At 42.7% G+C, this 19,228-nt stretch overlaps 2 protein-coding genes and 1 pseudogene across 2 annotated transcripts; all 3 read left to right on the top strand.

Moving 5' to 3' along the window:
* Window positions 1-1,175, top strand: part of LOC113030179 (olfactory receptor 5AC2-like) — a 2,535-nt pseudogene extending 1,360 nt beyond the window's left edge.
* Window positions 1,176-2,665: 1,490 nt separating this feature from the next.
* On the top strand, window positions 2,666-3,604 carry LOC113030138 (olfactory receptor 4E1-like). Its single transcript, XM_026181303.1, has one exon. The coding sequence runs from the start codon at window positions 2,666-2,668 to the stop codon at window positions 3,602-3,604; it is 939 nt and encodes a 312-aa protein (XP_026037088.1).
* Window positions 3,605-13,815: 10,211 nt separating this feature from the next.
* LOC113030178 (olfactory receptor 52J3-like) lies at window positions 13,816-17,792 on the top strand. Its single transcript, XM_026181351.1, has 2 exons — window positions 13,816-13,831; window positions 16,826-17,792. Exon 2 carries the CDS (start codon window positions 16,848-16,850, stop codon window positions 17,790-17,792), a length of 945 nt encoding a protein of 314 aa, XP_026037136.1. The 5' UTR covers window positions 13,816-13,831; window positions 16,826-16,847.
* The last annotated feature ends 1,436 nt before the right edge of the window (window positions 17,793-19,228 follow it).

The raw sequence follows: 19,228 nt of genomic DNA, 5'->3' as shown, positions 1-19,228 counted from the left end.
GTGACAGTGTGGTTATTAACAATGTCTATGGGCTCACCTTCACTGTGATCCTGTTCACAGGTTCTGTACAATAGTGCTGACCTATACTCAGATTACGGTGGACTGTGTGACCAGCAAGAATAAGTCTTTGAACAGTAAAGCCTTAACCCTTTAAGACCTACCATAGAACCAAGTCCGCCAGAGCTTATATTATATTTTTACATGCTGTGGAGCCATTTTTGGGAGCATTTCAAGTTGCTATACATCAATACAACCATTATAGCCCAAATTGTAATAATATGTCTGCATTAAGTGCATAGTAATTACATAAATTGCAAAAAAGTGCAATAAACTACAAAAAAATTGAAAATTGTTTTTGTTTTTTAACATATATTTCTAGTTAGAGAAATTTAAGAGGCTTATCCCTCAAAACTGTAAATACAAAAAAGTTGCACAAAATAGTTTCCCACCACAGGAAATTTATTTTAAGTGTCTTCATAGTTTTCTTTTTGAAATACGCCAATTTTTATATATTGCAGGAAAAACGAAAATAAATATTAAAATGCAAATTTGCAAAAATAACAGCATATGCATCAAAATAAACTATTTCCAGCAGTGCAATATGAGTCCTCAGCATCCCAGAAATGACACAGAAAGTCATAAAGTCAAACATAACTTTTAAAAACACCAGTATAGGCTCATAAGGCCCTGATGGTAAAAAAAACTACATTTCCGCAAAAATGACGTCACTTCCGGTTTCGGGCAGGTAACAAACAGCTGATCGATTGGCAAAGCGTGTTTCTGGAATATTATGTTTTTGTTGCTGCAAGTGGTTTTATGCAGTTTTTGGAAAGCTATATGTGGAAGGAAACTGTGACCGAGGACAAGCTGATGGCATCAGATGTAAGTACAACTCCTCCGGTTTCATATGCAAAAAAAATTATTGTGCTAGCTCACGTGGTTGCAGTGCTATCGGGATTTAAAAATAGTTGCGCAAAACAGAGTGTGCTGCTCTGACCGGCTTTAAAGGGTTAAAGACTTGCAGCACCTACCTCTTTGTCTGCATGATTATGTTATTTACTGGGATTCCCTTTATTACTCTGCATCGCTTCCTCGTTATACTCAGTTGTATCTCTTTTGACTGGTGTGCAGCCAAAAGAGATACAACAATTCCTGTCAAAGCTGTTGCACTTTAGAAAGATTTTGCCATCTAAATAAATATTTAAGTAAGAAGAAATATGCTTATTTAAATATAATTATAGTTCACATCCACCAGGTGACCATACCTCGAGATTAGAATTAGGTTGTATTTCAGTCACATGCATGCATGCATCAGTTGTCATGCAGCCTGGTGGATATTAAAAGATGAAAAGGTGCCTAATGTAAGAACACCTGAAAACTGTTCCACTGATAAAGAAGTGAGTGTGATAAAATTGCAAAACATACACACAAACGTAGCATCCATCTGAGATTAACTGCAGGATTTTTATTTAGGGTTATCCCTTGCAGTACAATGCCAAATAACCAAAAATCGTGCACTGATGGTTACTAGTCTCTCCACAGAGCACACTAATGTATGAACATCACAGAGAAATAAGAGAGGGCTCTCTAGTATAAGAGCCAGAATGTGCCAGCTTTTAAAAGGAGTGTTATATCAATTTGTCTAAAAGCTTTTTCAATGATAATTTTTAGAAAATAATTTTAGTCACAAAAGATCCTGGAAACATTCTACAAAACAGGTTTATGTGATCAGAATAAAAATAGCAGTTGTACTATCATGGTTAACAATCCCAATAACATTCATTAGGAAAACCAAACTACCCATAAACACATGAGTGATGGTTGGTAAAATTTTTATTTACAATAATACATGAAAAAAATACATTTCTTTAACTTAAAGATGATGAAATGTGTCTGTTCGCCTTCTTCTTCTTTCCTGTCATAAATCTCCTGTTACGATGGTGGTTGTTCACATTAAACATCTGAAACTCATATGGAAACATACATTTTAAAGGCGACCCACCCGAACCCATTGGGAAGATTTCCCTCCAATAGTGAATCTACATTGATCTTCACTAAAAACCTTTGAGTATAGAAATGGCTGTACTTTCTAATGCAATACTTTTGGTGAACTCTTTTAATTAAGACTGAACATCTGAGCTTTCAGAGGCAAAAACCATATATCAATAAGGATATGTGTCACATATAAAACACATCGTTCAGTGCATCATCGTCTTAACAGATCTGTCTTGGGAGGAAGTTGCTTAGCAACAGTTGACCTGCCAACATGTGAAGCTGCAGCTGATGACTACTGATGAAACACATAAAAGCGTCTGGGACTTTCTTCATGTTTGGGCATGGACGGTGGTTTATGGGAGGGTGGGAGAAATATGGATGTCTGCTGTCTCCTGCTTTTGTTCCAGTAGCTCTGAACTTTAGAAACCAAACTATCAGAGCAACGCTTTCAAAATGTCTTTCTTGATAATGCAGATGTGGAAAGAGACCAGTTTAAGAGTCTGGTAATCTTTATTCAACTTTTAAATGTGACAAATATGATCGCCTCTGTTGTCTGATGCTGGATAAATTGCTGTTGATTGTCTGTGCATTGCTGCTGTCGTGTTTGTCGTTAATACTACAGGATGTACAGGATAAACTAGGACTTACTACTGGATATTCACAGTAAAATATGGACAACCAGAGCTTAAATGCAGATATCCTGATCCTGGGGGGCTTAAAGGTCACCCCGAAGTTCTCTATTGCTGCCTTTATCTCCCTCCTCCTCGTGTACATTTTCATCATGGTGGCTAACATTGGCTTGGTGGTGTTGATCTTTATGGAAAGGAGCCTGCACCAGCCAATGTACTTGCTGTTCTGCAACATGAGTGTAAATGAAGTGTTTGGGTCCACCATAGTGGTTCCTCATATACTCAGAGATCTTTATGTGTCTGACTCGGAGCGATACATTCATTACATCGTCTGTGTCGTTCAGGCCTTCTGTGTTAATCTCTATGGAGGCGTGTGTCACACTATACTCATGACCATGACTTTTGATCGATACATGGCCATTTGCAACCCGCTGCGCTACACCATCATAATGACCAACTGGATGGTGGTAAAGCTGTCGGTGGCAGCGTGGGCGGTGGTGTTTGTCATGGTGTCGATCCTCCTCAGTCTCACGATCCGCCTTTCACGCTGCAGGAGATTCATAGACAACGTGCACTGCGACAACGCCTCCCTTTTCAAACTCTCCTGTGAGGATGTCGTCATCAACCACGTGTTTGGCCTGAGCTACAGCGTGCTCCTGCTGGGCTCCTCCATTGGCAGCGTGACTCTCACCTACATTAAAATTGCCACTGTGTGTTTGCGGAGCAAAACCAAGACAATAAATAGCAAGGCTCTGCAGACCTGTGCCACCCACCTCACTCTGTACATCATCTTAATGTTCTCAGCCTTCATCATCATCATCCTGCACCGTTTCCCTCATCTTTCCGACCACAGGAAGATGGTGAGCACTGTGGGTGAAGTAGCCCTGCCGGCGCTCAATGCTGTCATCTATGGGCTGCAGATTAAAGAGATTAGGCAGAAGATTGTGGCCTTGTTTCAGAGGAAAGGGCATTTACAATGATACGGGAGCAAAACATGTACAGAATGTGTCTTCAGTGATGTGTACATAGTTTTTAATTACATCAGTGAAATTATGGACATATAGCTGTACTCACAGCAGCGAACACCAGTTAAAACACTTTGAGGTCTAAATCATCAACAACATTAATGTGTGATTGTGAGAACAGTTTACAAAAGCCAAATATTACATATTTTCATATTAAAGAATGATTCGTGTAACCAGAGGATGCCATAATCACCTACATTACCTAATATTGACCTGTGTTGTGAATAAAAAAAGAACTACTGTGCTTCTTTTCCTTTCTTTTTTTTTAACCAAAAATTCCCTTAAAGTTTTTTGAGCATAGGGTTCACATCCACACCACTTTCAATGTATCACTGAAGCTATTTCTTCTCTGAAAAATGGTTGGTTGTAGGACGAGCCTTACTCAAGGCAAATACACATGGAGACACAACCAGGGCTTAGGTGTCTAGGCAAGAAAGTTGAGTGCAAGAGGAAACACATCAATGCTCAACCTTTCACGAACCAAGAGGAGCATCAGTATCCATCAGCATTTTAGAATAGAATAGAATAGAATAGAATAGAATTCAACTTTATTGTCATTGCACATGCACAGGTACAGGGCAACGAAATGCAGTTTGCATCCATCCAGAAGTGCTTTAGTGATATAGATATATTACAATATATATTAGCAATAATATAGATATGTGAGTATATTACAGAAATGGGTCTATTATGTTATAATGTACACGGTATGAAGTATGTTGTGAATATTCTATAACTATAAGTATGTACAGGCTGTAGTAAGTACAAGCTATGTACAGGCTATGAACAGGATATAAATATGAAAAACTATACAGAATATGAAATAAATAACTTTACAGAATCTGAGATATACAGCTATACAGAAATGGGAACTATGCAAGTTGTAAACAGTTGTAGGATTAAAGATTATCGAATGTACAGAATGATTATTTACACAGAGCTATACAGTAGTGCAGTTAAGATAAGTGAGGGTGTAGATAGTTTCTACAGAGGCTATAAAGTGCTAGTGGTTGTGAGTGGTGGTTCAGTCCATGTTATTATTGTGTGTTTGAGGGTACAGTTGTCCATTGTGGATGTGTGTATGTTCAGTCCATGTGTTAACGTGGGTCAGATGTCAGGAGGCAGAGTTCAGGAGTCTGACAGCTGTGGGGAAGAAGCTGTTCCGGTACCTGGTGGTCTTAGTCCGGAGGCTCCTGTAGCGCCTCCCAGAGGGCAGGAGGGTGAAGAGTCCATGGGTGATTGGGGTCTTTGATGATTTTCCCAGCCCTTTTCAGACACCGCTTCCTGTAGATGTCTTTTATGGCAGGAAGTGGTGCTCCGGCGATGCGCTGGGCAGTTTTCACGACCCTCTGCAATGCCTTCCGGTCCGAGGCAGAGCAGTTCCCGTACCAGACTGTTATACAGTTGGTCAGGATGCTCTCGATGGTGCAGGGATAGAAGTTCACCAGGATGTCTGAGGACAGGTGGTTCTTCCTCAGAGTCCTCAAGAAGAAGTGGCGCTGGTGAGCCTTCTTGACCAGCTTGGAGCAGTTGGTCATCCAGGTGAGATCCTCGGAGATGTGGACTCCCATTTTTCAGAGAGGGGGACAAGCCGAGGACCAGCCCCTCAACCCCAGACCTGGGCCCGCTGAAACGTTCTCCATTTGAAACAATGCAATATCAGGGATTGTAACATCTAGTCCTTTTATTGAATCAGAATGACTCAACAAATCAATATACTGCATGCCAACTCATGTATCTGGACACTTAATGGCAGGAAATGGACATGGCATCTTTGCAGGAAAGCAAAATTACAGAAACCTTCAAATAATGTAAAGATAATGTATAAGTAGATCAATTCTTGAATGTCTCATGGTTGCTAAATTGTGACCAAAAATATTTTGCAAATCTTATTTTTAACAGTCACACTAGAGAAAGATGCATGCTCAAATATTTATGAGGTCAAAATATCCTTATGCTTAATCCTAGAAATTTGTTTTTCTCCTTTTTTGCCTCTTAAGAATTACTTTCCCAGTGTTTTAAAATCTGAGGACAAAAGAATTAAATATCAAGTATCACACCCTTTTTCATCAGAGCGGGTCTTTTTAAGTTAAGCCCCAACGCCCCCGATACCGGGGGCAAAGGGGCTCACGAGTTACGTAATCCTCCATGCCGTCACGCCTTTAATGCAAATATCAACATGTATAGTATCCACTGCATGTGGACCAGAAACTCCGGGAAGAACAAGCTGGATTTCGCAGTGGCCAATCATACATAGAACAGATTTTCATCTTGCGTACCATCATCGAACAGAGTTTAATGCCTCTCAATTACTTTTGTCGATTTCACAAAGGCATTGATAGTGTCCATTTAGATTCCCTCTGGAATATTGCCCGGTCATATGGCATCCCTGAGCAGTTTGTCAAAATATTCCAAACTCTCTACCTCCAGTTCCAGTTGCTGCATCTGCACAGAAGACGGCTATACGGATTTCTTCACCATCAAGACCGGTGTGAGGCAAGGGTGTATCCTCTCTCCTCTCTTCCTGTTCCTTCTTGTCATCGACTTTGTTATGTGGAGTGCCATGGACCAAGATGGCTTTGGGATACCCTGGCAACCACCAACACGCCTGAAGGACCTCGACTTTGCAGACGACATCGCTTTGTTGGCCGATGTCCAGAAAAACATGACTACTATGACATCATGCTTGGAGCAAGAGGCAGCCAAGGTGGGCTTACGGATCAGTAGAAACAAGACCAAGGTCATGAGGATAGGTTACATGATGACACAGGAACCCATTACGGTAGGACTGCAGGCACTCGAGGATATGAATCACGGTCTACCCCAAAAGATCGATCTGGCGATGAAGATTCGCCTGCTCAACTCCATCGTTATACCTACTGCGATCTACACTTGTAAGACGTGGAAAATATCAGCCAGAATCACCAAAAGACTCAATGTGGCCCAGCAGTGATGGCTAAAACGAATCCTGGAGGTCTCCTACCACAACCACGTCACCAACAAAGAAGTACACCGTCGAACTGCCACACGTCCCCTCCAGGACATTGTGACTGAGCGGCGTGTGCTCTTTGGAGGTCATGTTCTACGTCACCCCCCCACATTGACTGCCTAAGCTCGCCATCACATGTAACCCACCCCATGGAAGATGCAAACCAGGCTGCCCCCATACAACATGGCGGAGGACCTTCATCGATGACTTACGTGCCATAGACATTGCATAGGATGAGGCCAAAGCAGCCGCAGCTGATCGAGTATGCTGGCGGACACTTGCCGCCCAATGTGCAAAATGGCGCAGGAGGACCTAAGTCTAAGTCCTAAGACCTAAATATGGTGTCCAAAGTGTGCCACAATTGAACAGGCCTGTGCAACACCTTAACATTCATGGATTAACAGTGCTGTAAGTTTTTGCTGTTTCATTTTAGAATCATAAATCTTAGCACAGATGATGTTTATATGTTGAAGACTAAATTTCTGAATTAAAATGTGAGCCAAAGCATATTTTCAAAAAGGTTATATGCTAAAAAATAAATGAAGAACTACTATTCTACTTACTTTTCTGTGTTCTAGCTTCAGTAACTTTGACACAATAAGATCTGCTGCAATATTTACACCTGTGAAGAAATCTCAAAAGTGTTAACTTTATTTTGAAACCAAGATTGTTTATATAACCCAGTGTTTCTTTAGTTATTTGATATTGTGTGATATTCAGTATATATGTATATCGCTATATTGGGTGTTCTGTTATAAAATGTTCTGCAATGACTTTTTGTTTTTTTTAATTGCCATTGATTTGCAGCTGCTTTACGACAGTCGACTGGGGTAGTACACTCTAGCGGGAGGGGCTATGAACTCACATGGCTTGTAGCTGTGCCAGAGAGCAACTAAGATGAGCTAGTGGGGAATGTTTACATCTGCAGTAGCCTTAAAAGACTATTGTTCGTTCTCCTGCCAGGTGAAAATTTGTATGTATATACTCACTTCCGGTGCCCCCCGTGTGTGACAGTCTGTTACAGCAGCTCTGCTCATTCTGAGTTTCAGTCTTTCTCATTTTTATAACTAAAGTATTAGCAATTAGACTCTGCAATCATGTTCTACCGTTTTGTGCTAGTTTTAGTCGTTTTTCTCTGTTTTTTTTCCACTTTTTTCACCTGTGTTTGGGGACCCAGCACATGGATCCTTTGTTTACAGTAGGGATCAGCCGTTAGCACTGTGTCCCGCAGCGATACTGCGGGCAGATAGACTTGACATTCCCAGCGAGCTGAGGAAGAAAAGACGGGGGTGTGGTGCTGGGAGGGAGCGCCGTCGTCTGAGAAGGAGACATTATACACCATGTAGCATCATGATGCTAACAGAGTCCTGGCTAACACCGCTGACTCCGGACACAAGCGTGACGCTACCTGGGATTCCAGCTGCTCTGGGTGGACAGGACGAGAGAGAGCGGTAAGAGGAAAGGCAGGGGACTGGCAGTGTTTGTTGATGACAGATGGTGTAATCCTGGGCACATCACTGTGAAAGAACAACTCTGCCACAGAGACATCGAGCTGTTAGCCATTAGCATGCGTCTGTACTACATCCCCAGGGAATTCTCACATGTTATTGCGATAACAGCGTATGTTCCCCCTTCGGCCAACGCGGATGCAGCCTGTGACTCTTTCCACTCTGTTGTCATCTCAGAGAGCCCTTCTTTTAATATCAGGGGACTTTAATCATGCCTCACTGAACTCCACGCTGCCCACCTTCACCCAGTACGTGGCATGCCCAACCAGAGACAATAAAACACTGGACTTACTGTATGCCAATGCTGAAGAGGCATACAGTTCATTACCTCTACCTCTCCTGGGCAGATCTGATCACAACCTGGTGTACCTTGTCCCTGTGTATGAGCCCTTAGTGCAGAGGGAGCCACACACAGTGCAGAGATGGTCGGAGGAGAGCGAGGAGGCTCTTAAGGACTGTTTGGAGTCTACAGGGTGGGCCATTTATATGGATACACCGTAATAACATGGAAATGGTTGGTGATATTAAAGTCCTGTTTATGGCACATTAGTATATGTGAGGGGGCAAACTCCTCAAGATGGGTGGTGACCATGGTGGCCATTTAGAAGTCGGCCATCTTGGATACAACTTTTGTTTTTTCAATAGGAAGAGGGCCATGTGACACATCAAAGTTATTGTTAATGTCAAGTTTCTCTTTGTTCACAACCATTGACATGTTGAAGAGGTTAACACGTGAGGAGCGGATTGAAATTGTGTTTATATCTGGTGAACGCAGTAACCGGGTCATTGCAGCAGATTTCAATGCAAGACACCCTACGAGACCACCCATCTCCCATGCTACAGTTAGCAAACTGCTTGCTAAGTTTCATGAAACTGGTTCAGTGTTGGATTTGCCAAAAGTGGAGGCAAGAAAACTGTCACTAATGAAGAAACATCAGTGGCTGTCCTAGCTTCATTCAGCAAGAGCCCACAGCGTAGCACTCACCGCATGTCACTGGAGAGTGGCATTAGTCGAACATCCCTTCGGCGGATATTAGCTACTCACAAATGGCACCCTTACAAACTCCACGCAGAAGATTTTGTTCAGTGATGGGGCAAACTTTTATTTGAATTGTGAAGTTAAACAAAACCACCGCTATTGGTCTGACACTAACCCACATTGGATGGATCCCTCCAAGACTGTTGGAACAACAAAAGTGATGGTTTGGTGTGGTATATGGGGTACAACGATAGTGGGTCCATTCTTCATCAATGGAAACCTCAAGGCCACTGGATATTTGAAATTGCTACATGATGATGTGTTTCCCTCTTTGTACACTGAAGCTGGCACGTTCCCTGAGTTTTTCCAGCTGGATGGTGCACCACCACATTACGGGTGCCAGGTCCGAGCATTCCTAGATGAACAGTTTCCTGGAAAGTGGATTGGTCGTCATGGGCCAGTTGAATGGCCCCAAAGTCTCCCGATCTGACCCCCTTAGACTTTTATCTTTGGGGTCATCTGAAGGCAATTGTCTATGGTGTGAAGATACGAGATGTGCAGCACCTGAAACTACGGATACTGAATGCCTGTGCTGGCATTTCTCCTGCGGTGTTGCTATCAGTGTGTGAAGAGTGGGAGAAGAGGGTTGCATTGACAATCCAACACAATGGGCAGCACATTGAACACATTTTATAAGTGGTCAGAAACTTGTAAATAACTCATGAAAGAATAAAGTTACGTTGAAACCAAGCACACCATTGTTTTTCTTGTGACATTACCAATAAGTTTGATGTGTCACATGGCCCTCTTCCTATTGAAAAAACAAAAGTTGTATCCAAGATGGCCGACTTCTAAATGGCCACCATGGTCACCACCCATCTTGAGGAGTTTGCCCCCTCACATATACTAATGTGCCACAAACAGGACTTTAATATCACCAACCATTCCCATGTTATTACGGTGTATCCATATAAATGGCCCACCCTGTACTGTGTGGGAGGTGATCTGTGACAACCACGGAGAGGACATTGACAGCCTTGTGACATGCATTATGGACTATATTAACTTCTGTGTGGTTAACACCGTACCTACCAGGACTGTGCGGTGCTTCTCTAACAACAACCTGGATGACTGCAGAAATTAAAGCCATCCTCATGCAGAAGAGGAGGGCCTTAAAATCCAGAGACAAAGAGGAGTTGAAAAGGGGGCAGAGAGAGCTGATAATGAATGGGAAGGACAGCTACAGGCAGAAGATGGAGAACAAGCTTCTGGTGAAGTCTGGAGAGGCCTTAGAACCATCTCGTGCCACAAACATCAGAACTCTCTGCCTGGGAGGGATGTGAAGTGGGCAAATGAACTGAATCTGTTCCATCTCTGACACCTCAGACACTTCACACCTCCTCTACTCACCCTGCTCACTCCTCCCCACCCCCAACAACAGCATCCAATACACACTCAACACAAGGCTCCAGCCTGTCTCTCTCAACAACCCAGGTTAGAAGGGAACTGGGGAGGATTAAAGCCAAGAAGGCAGGGGGTTCAGATGGCATGAGCTCAAGGGTCGTCAGGTCCTGTGCAGACCAACTGTGTGGGGTGATGGAGAACCTCTTCAACCTGAGCCTGAGGCTGGGGAGAATCCCACAACTCTTGAAAACCTCCTGTGTTGTACCAGTGCCAAAGACCTCACGCCCCAAGGACCTCAACAGCTATAGGCTGGTGGCTCTGACATCCCACCTGATGAAGACCATGGAGCGGCTGGTTCACAAAGCACAGTGTCCGAAGCACAGTGCAGGTGGCCGGCCTGGGGCCCGATAGCACAGGAGGCCAGGATGGGACAGTTCAGGAGGCCGTCCACGAAGAAGGCCGTGGCGGCGCGTAAAAAGTTCAGGAGGCCGGCCACGAAGAAGGTCGTGGCGGCGCGCAAAAAGTTCAGGAGGCCGTCCACGAAGGAGGCCGTGGCGGCGCGTAAAGAGTTCAGGAGGCCGTCCACGAAGGAGGCCGTGGCGGCAACAACCTCGTTTAGGAGGGCGGCCACGACGGCGATGACGACTAGCCAGCAGCCTAGAAAACAGCCAATGAAGATGAGGTGCCAGACGCGGACCGGATGGTGGTGTGCCAACAGTGGAACCAGGCACAGACGAGGAGAAGGAAGAGGCTGGACCCGCTGAAGCCAAACCAGGCGGGGCTGGAGCTGATGCAGCAGGCGATGATGCGGAAGCCGAAGGAGCTGCTGCAGGCGATGATGCGGATGCCGAAGAAGCTGCTGCAGGCGATGATGCGGATGCCGAAGAAGCTGCTGCAGGCGATGATGCGGATGCCGAAGAAGCTGCTGCAGGCGATGATGCGGATGCCGAAGAAGCTGCTGCAGGCGATGATGCAGGCACGAAGGCTGGACAAGACGAGGATGCAGGCACGAAGGCTGGACCAGACGAGGAGGCAGACACGAAGGCTGGACCAGACGAGGATGCAGACACGAAGGCTGGACCAGACGAGGATGCAGACACGAAGGCTGGGCCAGACGAGGATGCAGGCACGAAGGCTGGACCAGACGAGGATGCAGACACGAAGGCTGGACCAGACGAGGATGCAGACACGAAGGCTGGGCCAGACGAGGTAGCAGGCACGAAGGCTGGACCAGACGAGGATGCAGACACGAAGGCTGGACCAGACGAGGATGCAGACACGAAGGCTGGGCCAGACGAGGATGCAGGCACGAAGGCTGGACCAGACGAGGATGCAGACACGAAGGCTGGACCAGACGAGGATGCAGACACGAAGGCTGGACCAGACGAGGATGCAGACACGAAGGCTGGGCCAGACGAGGATGCAGGCACGAAAGCTGGACCAGGCGAGGATGAAGCCGGACCAGGCGAGGATGAAGCCGGACCTCCTTAGACGGATTAAGCGCTGCTGGGTCCATCTTGTGGTCGCGTCGTACTGTCACGGTTTGGGTCAGTGGCCGTGTGAGGAGTGGAAAGGAGGACTCAAATGCAGTACTTATTTAGACGTGAGGGCGATTTATTAACAATACCAAACATAAAGTGGAGATGGCAAAACAGAACTAAGGATGAACTAAACTGGGAGTTAAACTACACCAAGGAGTGGCAAACCTGAACATGAAGGGAGAACAGCAGGGAGAGCACGCAGGGGATTTCACAGAGTATGAACACAGACGTCGCGACGAGGAACAGAGGAAAACACACACTATAAGTACACAGAGAGACACTGGGAAATCACACACAGGTGGGGGACACAGCTGGACCTGATTAACCTGACGAGACAGGGGAACACTAACACCAGGGACCAATAGAGGGAGCACAAACCCAGAACCCAGTATCTAAAATCCCAAAACACAAACCATCCCAAAACAGCCATGAATAATAATGAAAGTAATAACAATAAAGAACACAAACACAAAGTCACTGAGTCATGGCCGCAGGACCATGACAATATCTATATTGGGTGTTCTGTTATAAAATGTTCTGCAATGATTTTGAGGTTTTCTTTATTGCTATTGATTTGCGGCTGCTTTACGACAGTCAGCTGGGGTAGTACACTCTATCAGGAGGGGCTATGAACTCACATGGCTTGTAGCTGTGCCGGAGAGCAACTATGGTGAGCTAGTGGTGAATATTTACATCTGCAGTAGCCTTAAAATACTATTGTTCATTCTCCTGCCAGTGGTGGAGGAGACTCGTTTTTTTTTTTTTCAGAAGAGGCCTCACTGTCATGCTGTTTCACTGGTGCCATTTTTCTTTGGACCTCGAGTATTTGGACTGAAGTACTTACACCCATGTACACAATTAGTGGCATACATTTTTTTCATTTTACTGGCCAGCTATCACAATTGTTTTCTCATTCACAAAGACTATACAAAAACATTTTGGTTACTGCCAAATAGACACTCTCTGATTACGGACTGAGGAGGTTGCAGTTTACAAGGCCAGGACTGAGAAAAGACTCTCTAAATAATATATTCACCTATCTCCAGGCTCAGAGAAGTGGGTAATTGATTCAAGTATTGTTTTTCTTTCTCTCTTTTCTTCTTCTCTTTGTTTACATTACATTCCAGGGGAACTGTAAGTTGTTCAGGTTGTAAACATTTTGGTTAAGTTTCTTTTGATGTACCAGTGTCAAGCTGATGTATAAGAGGGTATGTTAGGAGGTGTTAAGGACATATGTGCTCCAGTTCGGCAATTCTTTAAGGTATTGGACACCGATGGTAAACTGCCATCAGACCCTAAATAAATTGCCCTCTGTTGTTATCAATATTGTCTTGATCATTCTTAGGTGAGTGGACATATAGGTTACATTTACAAAGAGTTTGTAATTGTAATTGTAAATATCATTGTATTTAAAATCCATTCATTTTGGGCACGTAATTTTCAAGCAGGAAGCTAAGAAAGCCCTTTGGGGCAAAACTGGTTAATATTTCCAACAGAATTACAGCTGGTCTTGGATCTGAAAATCCCAATACCTGTAATAATCAAGCTTTGCTTTTGGTTCAAATTAATTTCTTCTGTGATTTCTAAATTCAAAAATATAAATGTACAAACTTGGAGAAAGATGTTTGCAGAACTTACAGATATTTTCAGATCTGAGTTTACTGACGCAACAAACCCTGGCGCATTGGGTGCATGTTCACATTATAAAAAACATGTCAGCCAAGCCTCAAGTGTGATTTGAGCAAGTTCACGTCAACTGAGGTGCGTATGAGACACAAACACACGCACTACCTGATCTTACTACAGACTAAAATATATGTATCCTTTGTTTTATTTGTGTTGCATTTAGTGATGTCTTAACTCCACTACCACCGATTCATTGTAGGATGGCTTTCATTTGCTCTTTTGATTCAACTCCTATTTCTGGTGATTTAATTAGTAAAAGGTGGTTTTAGGAGTAAACAACAAGCAAACCCAAATATTAGAATGTTGGGCTTATTAAATGTTGACAGTAATTTTAGGTGGTTGACCTACCCAGAGTTAGGAGTGGATTTTGTTTAACATCAAAATTTGTAATCTACTGATAGAAACTATTACTACTAACTACTGCCATGCAAAATGTTTTAAAAGTTTGAAAATATGTCTGGTTAGTAACCGACTAAAAATAAACCTCACCCTGACTCTTGAAGGGTTAATGGGGATCTATCATGTGGTCAGCAAAAAGAAAATTAATTATAAGTATAAAGATTTAATCTTTATACTGCTGAAAATAAATACTTGGACTAAAATTTCAATGAACAAACAACAGCTCAACATGAGGAAACTTCAATTAAGGAGTTCTAATTCTAGTAACAAGGGAACATTTGGTAATTGCTTTGGAAATAGTGCCTATTTATTTAAAAAAAAAAAAAAAGCAAAAGAAGCTGACAATCATCATGTGTCCAGACGTTTCCATTTGACTTTTCATTTGTTTGTGATTGTTCATAAACAAGGGTAATAGTTTCTATTACCTAATGTGAGCTGAGTTTTCAAAATCAAGTCTGTGACTGTTGATGACTCACCGGAGGAACATCAGTTCACAATTTTTGGAAAATCTCTTTGATCCTATTTCTATCACCTAACATTTAAATTTAAATTTTATTTTGAGCTATTTCTTTTTGGCTCGAGCTCCAGTTTTGTGTGTTCCATCTTCATTTTTGTTTGGGGTTAAATACAAATTGCAAAAGCTCAGTTTTCAAATTTTTCTGGACTGCGTCATTTAAAAAGATTTGCTCATGTTTGTGAAGAATATTTACTTCAGTTTTGCACTTTGATCAGTGAATGTGGAAAGAAAAAAGGGGGGTGCTTTATCAAAAAGGAAAGTTTGAAGCCTAATCTTGAAAGTAGAGATAGTGTCTGTCTCCTGAATCCAAACTGGAAGCTGGTTCCACAGAAGAGGGGCCTGAAAACTGAAGGCTCTGCCTCCCATTCTACTTTTAAATACTCTAGGAACAACAAGTAGGCCTGCAGAGCGAGAGCGAAGTGCTCTAATAGGGTGATATGGTACTACAAGGTCATTAAGATAAGATGGGGCCTGATTATTTAAGACCTTGTATGTGAGGAGCAGGATTTTGAATTCTGGATTTAACAGGAAGCCAAAACAGGAGAAATCTGCTCTTCAGGGAGTTTTTAGGACTTCCTGATAATAATGAATTACAGTCGTCCAGCCTGGAAGTAATAAGTGCATGAACTAGTTTTTCAGCGTCACTCTGAGACAGGATATTTCTAATTTTAGAGATGTTGCACAAATGGAAGAACGCAGTCTTACATATTTGTTTAATATGTGCGTTGAAGGACATGTCCTGGTCAAACATGACTCCAAGGTTCCTCACAGTGTTACTGGAGGCCAAGGTAATGCCATCCAGAGTAAGAATCTGCTTAGATACCATATTTCTAAACTTTTCAGGGCCGAGTACAATAACCTCAGTTTGATCTGAATTAAGAAGCAGAAAGTTAGCGGCCATCCAGGTCTTTATGTCTTTAAGACATTCCTGCAGTTTAACTAATTGGTGTGTGTTATCCGGGTTCATGGACAGATAGAATTGGGTGTCATCTGCATAGCAGTGTAAATGTATGCTATGTCTTCTGATGCTGCTGCCTAAGGGAAGCATGTATAATGTAAACAAAGTATCCTCACACAGAACCCTGTGGAACTCCATAATTAATCTTAGTCAGTGAAGAAGACTTCCCATTTACGCAGCTAAATCAAAGTTTAAAAAATAGATATGATTTAAACCACTGCACCAGTATTGAAAGCTGTAACGAGATCCAGCAGGACTAGCACAGAGGTGAGTCAACTGTTAGAGGCCATAAGAAGATCCTTCATAACTTTCCCTAGTGCCATTTCTCTACAGTCATGAATTCTGCTTGTTGGTTGCTCTGATTGAATTTGAATTGCTCAACTTGAATAAAAGCTTCTAAAACTGAATTTGAATTAGCCTAATTTGAAATTCAGTGTACTGGATTGAGAATGAACATCACTAAATTGAAACTGAATTTTTGTATTCCATCCTTCTTTAAAAGACATGATATAAGACTATCACTGAAATGGCAAACTTTGAAAAAAAAAAACCCCAACACTTCTCATTCTCTAAACAGCTGTAGATTACGCTATCTGTGCTTGTTTACTGTTATCAATAATTACATTTCTAAATTCTCTTTGTTCATACGATCTGTCATTTGACATGATGAATGACTTCTGAATGCTTAATCTGTGCCCCGCTCAAGCTCAAGATGCTGCAGGTCCATTTTGTAACACTGCGTCCGCAGGTAGAACGTAGCTCTATTAACTGGCACTCAATTACTCTGTGGTTTTCATAAAGGACCTAGATGTTTGACAAAAACTGAATTGTAGAACTGAAATTGAATGGTGGAAAGTGAAACTGAAATCATTCAGGAGCTAAATTTAAAGAAGAATGGAATACAAATTCAAATGTAATTATTAAATTTTCAAAATATAAAATTCTATTTCAACTTAGTGATGAACCTTTTCAAACAAATACATGGGATTTAAAATTAAGCTAATTCAAATTCTGTTTTAGAAGCTTTTATTCAAGTTGAGCAATTCAAATTCAATCTGAGAAATTCAAATACAAATTTAACTTATTCAAATTCAGTTTCTAATAGCACAAAGTTCTGCCTGTAAGTGGCTTTCAAAAACACTTTAAAATCCCTTTAAAGTTTGAAAATAAACATGTTTTTTTGTCTTCTCTCCAGGTTGAAATTAACCTTCTGCACTATGGAAAACCAGACTTCAGATATCCTGCTCTTAGAAGGTTTACAGGTCAGCCCAGATGCCTCCATTCCCACCTTTATCCTCCTCCTCCTCATCTATATCTTCACCATGCTTTCCAACATTGTCCTGGTGATCCTGATCACGCTGGATAGTAGCCTCCACCAGCCCATGTATCTGCTCTTCTGTAACATGAGCATTAATGATGTATTTGGAGCCACAACAATCTTTCCACGTATGCTGAGGGATATTTTTATTCCCAGCTCAGATCGGTACATCCACTATGTAGACTGTGTCATTCAGGCCTTTTGTGTTCACATTTATATAGGTGCCTCTCACACTATACTCATGATCATGGCTTTTGATCGCTATGTGGCAATCTGCAACCCGCTGCAGTACGCCACCATCATGACCAACTGGATGGTGGTGAAGCTGTCGGTCTTGGCCTGGGTAGTAATCTTCGTTATGGTGACAATCCTCGTGGGCCTCAGCGTTCGCCTGTCACGTTGCAGGTGGATCATATTTAACCCTTTCTGTGACAATGCCTCTTTGTTTAAGCTCTCCTGTGAAAGCATCCTCATCAATAACATTTACGGTCTCGGCTACACTGTCCTCCTATTTGGCTCCTCCCTCGGCAGTATCATTATCACCTACCTGAGGATCGCCATGGTGTGTCTGAGCAGCAAGAGCAAGACACTGAACAGCCGGGCGCTCCAGACCTACACCACCCACCTGACTATGTTCGTCATCATGTTTGTGTCATCCACCGTCATGGTGCTCCTCCATCGCTTCCCACATTTGACAGACCAAAGGAAGTTAGCCTCCATGATGTTCCATGTGGTTCCTCCAGCACTGAATGCTGTTATCTATGGGATGCAGATCAAAGCAGTCCGACAAAAAATGTTCATCATGTTCACGAGGAATACAGTGACTGTGACTGACGGGAAATGATTCATATTCTCAATAAATAAATAAATATATTTACAGTACGTTTTTCTGCCTTTCATGTTTTTTTTTTCTCATATCCCGATTTCCTTTGTGTATTTTACTAAATACATACATCACAGCAGTTCACCTCAGACATCTGCATTCCCCTCAATATAATGCAGGTAAGGCCTCAGTCACACCAGACACCAGTTGGTGTCTGCCTGACAAGTGTGAAGTGTGTGTCAAGAGCTTCTCCATTGCACCATAAGAAGATCCTTCATAACTTTCCCTAGTGCCATATCATTAGAAGGCATAGCATACATTTTCACTGCTATGCTGATGACACCCAGCTCTATCTGTCCATGAAGCCAGATAACACACACCAATTAGTTAAACTGCAGGAATGTCTTAAAGACATAAAGACCTGGATGGCCGCTAACTTTCTGCTTCTTAATTCAGATCAAACTGAGGTTATTGTACTCGACCCTGAAAATCTTAGAAATATGGTATCTAACCAGATTCTTACTCTGGATGGCATTACCTTGGCCTCCAGTAATGCTGTGAGGAACATTGGAGTCATTTTTGACCAGGACATGTCCTTCAATGCACATATTAAACAAATATGTAAGACTGCTTTCTTCCATTTGTGCAACATCTCTAAAGTTAGAAATATCCTGTCTCAGAGTGACGCTGAAAAACTAGTTCATGCATTTATTACTTCCAGGCTGGACTACTGTAATTCATTATTATCAGGAAGTCCTAAAAACTCCCTGAAAAGCCTTCAGCTAATCCAAAATGCTGCAGCAAGAGTCCTGACAGGGACTAGAAAGAGAGAACATATTTCTCCTGTTTTGGCTTCCTGTTAAATCCAGAATTGAATTCAAAATCCTGCTCCTCAAATACAAGGTCTTAAATAATCAGGCTCCATCTTATCTTAATGACCTTGTAGTACCATATCACCCTATTAGAGCACTTCGCTCTCGCACTGCAGGCCTACTTGTTGTTCCTAGAGTATTTAAAAGTAGAATGGGAGGCAGAGCCTTCAGTTTGCAGGCCCCTCTTTTGTGGAACCAGCTTCCAGTTTGGATTCGGGAGACAGACACTATCTCTACTTTCAAGATTAGGCTTCAAACTTTCCTTTTTGCTAAAGCATATAGTTAGGGCTGGACCAGGTGACCCTGAATCCTCCCTTAGTTATGCTACAATAGACGTAGGCTGCCGGAGGATTCCCATGATGCATTGAGTTTTTCTTTACTCACTATGTATTAACAGACCTCTCTGCATTGAATCATATCTGTTATTAACCTCTGTCTCTCTTCCACAGCATGTCTTTATCCTGTCTTCCTTCTTTCACCCCAACCAATCACAGCAGATGGCCCCGCCCCTCCCTGAGCCTGGTTCTGCCGGAGGTTTCTTCCTGTTAAAAGGGAGTTTTTCCTTCCCACTGTCGCCAAAGTGCT

This window comes from Astatotilapia calliptera, chromosome 10, assembly GCF_900246225.1.
Source record: "Astatotilapia calliptera chromosome 10, fAstCal1.2, whole genome shotgun sequence".
In the NCBI taxonomy this organism is placed as follows: Eukaryota; Metazoa; Chordata; class Actinopteri; order Cichliformes; family Cichlidae; genus Astatotilapia; species Astatotilapia calliptera.
The sequence above is the reverse complement of the archived record's forward strand: the minus strand, read 5'-3'. Positions and strand labels throughout refer to the sequence as shown.

Bases quoted from the DNA above. Each gene is read 5' to 3' on its own strand.
- LOC113030138 (XM_026181303.1), top strand. From the start codon at position 2,666: ATGGACAACCAGAGCTTAAATGCAGATATCCTGATCCTGGGGGGCTTA.
- LOC113030178 (XM_026181351.1), top strand. From the start codon at position 16,848: ATGGAAAACCAGACTTCAGATATCCTGCTCTTAGAAGGTTTACAGGTC.